The following is a 6,929-nucleotide window of genomic DNA, read 5'->3' on the forward strand; positions in this document are numbered from 1 at the left end:
TTTTGTCAGGTATGCCTAGATGTGCATCATGCCTTCAAATACATGGTGAAATCCAAACTTCTCTGAGGTGTGTGGGAAAACAAATTTCACTCGCTGGATGCAAGTGAAATCTGAAGTCAAGCATCTTATGGTGTTTGGACCTAATGACAGCATTTCTCAGAGTGGGTAAAATTTAGTGAGCTTTTCTATCCTCATTCCACCCATCTCTCATTCAGGAGCCTCATTTCTCTCAAGCAGCTGCACAAGGAGTGCCTGATACACACCAACTGGTGGCTTCCACAGCCTCTTTGACATCTTGTGAGATGTCCCAGTTGCAGGGTCAATTCTGTCCCTTTTCCAGAGGAGAGAAGTGGAGGGAAGAGCTGAGGAACCCAGTTATGCATGCCAGGTGTACATGTCCGTGACCCTGATGGGCAACACTTGCTGAAGCCAGCAGGACCTTCACCTCCCCATTTGGTAGTGGGACCATTTCAGCCCAGTCTTACGCAGGTCTGAGGAGGCACGCTGGGATACACAGCCAGCGGTAGGAAGGTAGTGAGTGACGCGGGAAGCATCTCACTGAGCTGATTTGGGTTCCCAAACTGCGGAGCAAGCATCCGTTCGACCAGGGTATTTTGGCATCTGTCGGGCAGTGCGTTTTCCTCACCATTTTTCCTAACATTGTCCCCAGCCCTCTGCAGAGACGGTGAAGGAGGTCATCCAGTTCTCCAAGGACACGCTGGAGAAGATCAGCAAGGCCCGCATGGAGGGACTTTACCATGAAGTGAGTCCCAGTACTTTTTGCTCTTTTGCTGTATATGCACTGCCAGGGAAAGCAGGTCTTGTCCCTCTCTATGTCAATGATTTAAGGGTGAAACAAAGCCCCTCTGCTGTAACCCAAACATCCCCTGCATGTTGCTCATTTGTCGGGTGTTGAGGATGGGTGTGTGGTGCGGGAGAGCCACGTCCCACCTGGAGCACAAGGGCAAAGGGTGAGAGAGCTCAAGTCACTTCTTCCTTTCTGCCTCTTTTTCTGGCCCAGGAAATATTTAATTGTTCTCTTCAGAGTGTAACGGCTTCAGGAAAGCACTCCAGGTTGAGCAACAGCCTCTGGGTTTGAACTTTCTTTGGGAAAACACCGAAGTCCTCCAGAGCAGAGATCTGGGCGTTGGGTCATGGCTAGCTACAGCTGTGATGCATGGGACAGTGAAGCTGTGTGTCACCAGCCCCATGGGGTCATTAAGAGCATTCATTCCATCAGCTGCTTGTAGGAGGTTGGGTCGATGGTGTTGGGGTGTAAGAGTCCTGTAGGCACTTGGTGTCTGACAAAACCCAACCTCCTGGGGTCTTTCTTCTCCTGAACAGTAGGCATCACTTTTCCCTCACCAGTTTTATAAATGTAACCCTGGCAGAGGAAGATCTGAGCACCAACCATTTTGCTAGACTGATGTTTTTCAACAAATAAAAGCATATTGTATCTTCCTCAACCTTCATGGCGGCTGACTTGCTTCTAGGACTGGTATGGACCATGGGACCCACCAGGCTTTGGTGTGGCAGCTTCAGGGCCAAAGGTGCTCTGACTTTCCCTTCCTCTCCCTGCTTCCCCTGGGCGCAGGTCGTGAAGCTGTGTCGTGAGTGCCTGAAGAAACAGGAGCCTGTGCTGGGGGACACGAACATCTACCTCCTGAGGATCCTCAGCATTGCCTCCGAGGTGCTCTCTTACCTCCAGATGTTTGAGGAAGCAGCTGACTACGCCAAGAGAATGGTGGATGGCTACCTGTATGTCTGTGCCTTATTTTTGACAGCTCTCTGGGGTTATGCAATGTTAGGCACCATGTTATGAAATAATTTTCTTTGTCTGCTCCCATCAGGGTGGCGGTGCTGGCATTAAGACTGTGACCTGATTGTATCACAGACAGAAAGAGACCCCTTCCTAAATGCACAAGAGCTCCCAAGCACCTTGATTTACTAAACTGTGACTGGCAAATGGTTTACAGTTTACTAAACTGCGACTAGCACTCACGATGTGCCTTCACTCTTGAATAATACATGGATTTTTGTCTTGGCTAATTAGTATGCCCAAGTCCTGTGGTAAATAGTGAGAATAAAGATATTCAGGCTTAGTTCACATAGATCCAGGACAAACCTCACAGTATAAATGATGTACTTTATTACTACCGAGGTTTTACTATAGGACTGATAAGTATTAAATAGCAAAAAATTAAAAAAATTAAAAAGTAATGGAAACCATAGAGAAGAGAGAGAAAAGCCCATTTTGTCATCTCGTTCACCCTCCTGCTGAGAGTATCTCATACCCATTACTTGTCTTTTTGGGGTTCTACCCCACAACCCCTGTGATATTTTGTTCTTTTTCAGAGGGGTGACAGTGTCACCTCCCTGGTTTGCAAGCCTGACAAGCCACTTCATGTCCCAGCCCTGGCACTGAGCTAATTGAATGACACAGAGGAAATCGCTTCCCCTCCCTGTTCCTCAGTTTTTCAGTCCCGAGTGAGGACTGCAGTAATTTCCTTCCTTACTTTAAGATCTTCCAATTCAAAATGCCAACTAAACCTTTGAAGACAGGTTTTCAGGTAAATCCAAGCAGCTTCTAACTCTGCCTGTGCTTCTAATGTTGGATGTCAAAGCCAGAATTCATCTTGCCCACCAGGGGTACTGACTGTAGGGGAGGGATCTTCCAGTCCCTGGAGGGATGGATACATCTCCAGGGGATGAGATCAACATTTCTGGAGTTTCTGGAACTTGCCGTTTCTCTCACCACTTTGAATGAGAAGCTGGTGGTTGTTACATTCTCAATTTAGGCACTTCATTAAGCGTCTGAAGTTAAGTTGGTGCCATCTGGGCTTTTGAGTTAGATTGATTTTTGATTGTGCCCAAATAATGTGGCATGACAGAGCTTGGCATTCTCCAACCCAGGTGTCCAACTTTGCCTGTTCACAGGTCGTTCATCCTCTTTCACAACAACTCATGCCCTCATATAACTCGTGTCCTCGTGTAACTCATGCCTGCCCCTTTCTAAGCAGGGCCGCACATTTCAGTGGCACCGAATGCAATACACTCTTCACTTGAGTAAACAGTCTGCTCTTTGGCAAACATATCACTGGCAACTGTATCACTGGCAAACATTTGGGAAGCCAGATCTTTCCTGAACTAAAATTACTCAATGTTTTTCCAGGAAAATATACCATCCCAACAACGCGCAGCTGGGGATGGCCGTGATGCGGGCAGGAGTGACTCACTGGCATGCTGGTCTCATTGAAGCCGGCCATGGCTTGATCTGTAAAGCCTATGCCATTCTCCTGATAACCCATGGACCTTCCCACCCAATTACCAAAGACCTGGAGGTAGGTGTCATCTCCTTTCTTGTCTCTGCTGGCTGTCTGGGCAAAATTACATTCAAGCTGTAGAAACAACCCATCTGTAAGAGCTGAGAGATGCATCAAGTACTGACTGCTTCTTACTAGTGCTGTGGTTTTCTCTAGATTATGTTACAGTCTGCTGGGAAATGCATGTCCCTTCCCATGGGAAATTTTCATCCCTGAATATTAGCTTTTATTCCGCACCAGGACATATATTAAAAATGGCCACTGAGCCCCTGAATCTTCTTTGAAACTGCTGTGCCCAAGGACAGAGCCTCCCATTCTTCAAACAGCCTGATTTCTCTGCTCTTGGATGGATGGCATTACAATCTGGCTGTATGAAATTACGTATGGTGGATGTTCTCAGCTTACCAACTGATTTTCTTTATCGGTGTCCATTGTTAATTTACCACCACCCAGTCCTTCTAAGCTGCAATGTATTTTTTCCTTGGCTGACTGATAGGTGTATTTCCTAGCTTAGGGTCAAGAGCTGCAGATCCCAGGGAATTACATCCACTCAGCGGTGATGAACTATTTACAACTGCGGCTGGGGATCTATCATTTCTTTAGCCTTTAACTCACTCCATGTGACCTGCTGGCTTTACAGCATTCTCCTTTATTAGCCAAAAAACTTACATGACACCAAATGAAATCCTTTAGTGATGTCTTAGTCCCCATTATGTCAGAGCTATAACCTTTATTACTACAATTTTATATCATCAGAAAAATGAGTATCTAGTGCCTAAAGCCAGCCTGTCAGTTGACTGCTTCCCCATAGCAGAGGGCGAGACCCCAGCACCTCCATTTCTGTATCTCCCTTCCCACTTACTTCAGGAGGAAAATAGTTTCAACCAAGGGTTGAATAAACTCACAGAGGTATAAAAACATTTCCTAAAATTCCTCCTGAGCCTCTGCCATAACGCAGCACTAGGAATGACTCTGCTTGTGGGGAATCCTGGGATCCAGGGAGTGCAACTGTGATGTGGTCCAAGAGGGGCTGAACATCCCCCTCCTCCTCCTCTGCCTTTTCCCACATGAGGTGACCCACACCTGTGGTGGGTGATACTGAGGTTCAGGCCTGGGATGTGAATAGGAAGCACACTCACTCCCTGGCTCTAGGTGCTGCATCAGCTTTGGGAGTGTGAGGCTTCCCAGCAGCCTGCAGAAGAGCTGGCTGCAGGAAGAGCTGATGCCTTCTTCACCTTCACACTCTACAGGTAACCAGGTGTGAGAAAGTAACTGGATATCTGTGTCTGGTCAGCTGGTGGGACACACAGATTAAATTACATCAGTCATTACATGGCCTAGGACATGCCTGAAGGATGGTCCTCATTTTTAGGCAGTGCTTTATTCACTTGCTTCGAGGTCCCCTGCGTCACGGGTTTTATGACCTGTTGTGTCCCTCAGGTCATGCGTGTCCAGACGGAGATGGAGCTGCGCATGTTCCAGCAGAATGAGTTCATGTATTACAAGATGAGGGAAGCTGCCCTCAAAAACCAAAAGATTCAAGTCATGCCTGAACCCAGCAACGAGGCCTCACCAAGCCTCTTCCACAAGAAGGAATAAACCCTGAGCTTGACACAAATTCATTCCTGTGGGACAACATCGCCTGTACCACCTCCAAACATGGGGAATATGATATAGGAATGTGATATATCCATAAGGATTGTCTCAGTGGCACCAGTCTGAGAGCATGGACCCGCTGGGGGAGAGTCCTGAAAAATCTTCTGGGGCTCAAAGCAGAGATCTTGGCAGAAACAACATCCTTTTTCTACCACTAGCATTAAAAATCGGAGGAAAAAACCCTGTTACAGAATTATTTACATTTTTATTGGAAGCCTGTTTGTCTCTACACAAGTCCTGATCCTGAAGGCCTTGGTTAAATTTTAATTGACTCTTTCCTAAGTGGTTTTCTCCCATCACTTCCTTGTTATCATCTTTTATTTCCAATGATGTCCATAAGTGGTTGACCAAGGGATGGTGGGAGTGGGAAGCTGGTTCCAAAAAGTGTCATGTGTATCTGTGGGCCTTCAGTACAGACTGAATAAGACCTGCAGATGGTGGTTTGTGTAAAGTGACATTTTTCTGATGAAAAAACAGATGAACAATGATTCTGCAGCTGACACAGGTGTAACATCAAACTGTGGGCACTTTGCAAGTGAGATAAAGTGAAGTTACTACATCAGGATACATTAATTAGGGTAAATTAGTCTCCTTAGTTAAAAATCAGAAAATGTCTGCAGTGATGGCGGCAGATGGATATGAGATGGTTCTGTGCCAGAAGCCAGTTGCACTGGTGTGGTGCCCTGGCTGTGTGGAACTGAACAAGCGGTTTCCAGGGAGGGGGATCCACCTTTGCTCACCTTCAGGGTGAGCTCAGGGCTCTGATGGCTTTCAGGATCTGCCTTTCAGTTTAGACAGGTGCTTAATCAATTTTGAACTTTGCTGTTTGCCCATCTATCTCAAAATCCAACTGGTTTGCTCCATACCTTCAATGGCAGCCAAGAGATGAAAGGGAATGGTTTGTTCAAGAATCCCCTACCTGCTCCTCAGCAGAGTAGCAAGAAAACAAACCCAGCTCTTTTCCGCTTTGACATTTCTCAGTGATTTTGCTTATGTTTCTCCACATGTAAGATGAGTTCACTGGAGACCAACATCTGCTTTTTAGGAGCTGTTGAGCTAGGCCTTTCTCTTTGCCCATGAGGTGCCCATCTGATAACTAGTGTGACAATCTATATTGGTTCCATTCCTAGCATGAGGATCAACGTCATCCTGTAACATAAAAACCTTCCCTGAAGAGACAAGAGTCATGGGAGAGCTGCACAAGAGGACAAATCGGTCCTTTAGTGGCACATGTTGGGGTTGCAGGAGGAGGTGAAGAGGCACTGGTGGTGTTTTCCTAACATCCTGAGCAGCTTTGAGCAGTTGTGAGAACATCATCCCAGCTTGGTATATCACACCAGCAATACATCCATTTCCCAGTGACGATTTTCCCAGCACAGGGCTTGGAAAAGGCAGCCAAGAAGGAAGAGTCTCCTCTCCTGTGTGTGTCCAAACCCCACATCTCCATCCAGCCTGCAGCGCCAAGCGAGGGTGTGGGAGATGCTGTGGTGCTCCTTCGGTGTCTACAATGTGAACAACCAGTGCCCCTCTCCTGCCAGGACAGAAAACCTGTATTTCACCCTGGAAGGAGATTTCAGTTCCAGTTCAACCAAATTTATCAGGCACGGTTTGGGGTGAAACACACACTGGACACTGGACACCTGCAGTCTGTCCAGGGTCCTCTTGCTGGTGGGAAGGGATAGGGGGGAGATGGGGATGGAGTGGCCAGAACCTGTAGGGCTGGACCTTTTGCAGAGGTGTAAGGATGGGGATGGTGGTTGAGACACCCAAACTGCCACCACACCAGTTGCTTCCCCAAGGCAGCTTTCCAGGTGGGATCACTGACATTTGTTTGAGCCCACCTAAATCTCTCCATCACCCTGCCAGTCACCTTGTGGTCACTTTGGCCATGTTTGAAAGGAAAGGGAACAGAGCCCTTTTCTTGCCCGGTGCTCCTCCATCCACCCAGCC

The 6,929-nt window shown here is 47.3% G+C and overlaps 1 protein-coding gene across 1 annotated transcript; it reads left to right on the top strand.

The window, feature by feature from the left end:
* Positions 1-670: 670 nt before the first annotated feature.
* On the top strand, positions 671-4,922 carry SMYD1 (SET and MYND domain containing 1; the record flags this gene model as incomplete). The annotated part of the gene is made up of 4 exons (XM_009639597.2): positions 671-763; positions 1,595-1,758; positions 3,173-3,341; positions 4,764-4,922. Coding segments are annotated over 4 exons (585 nt in total), but the record flags the coding sequence as incomplete, so codon positions are not given.
* Positions 4,923-6,929: the final 2,007 nt, after the last annotated feature.

Source organism: Egretta garzetta, unplaced genomic scaffold (genome assembly GCF_000687185.1).
Source record: "Egretta garzetta isolate BGI_Z169 unplaced genomic scaffold, ASM68718v1 scaffold115, whole genome shotgun sequence".
Lineage (NCBI taxonomy): Eukaryota > Metazoa > Chordata > Aves > Pelecaniformes > Ardeidae > Egretta > Egretta garzetta.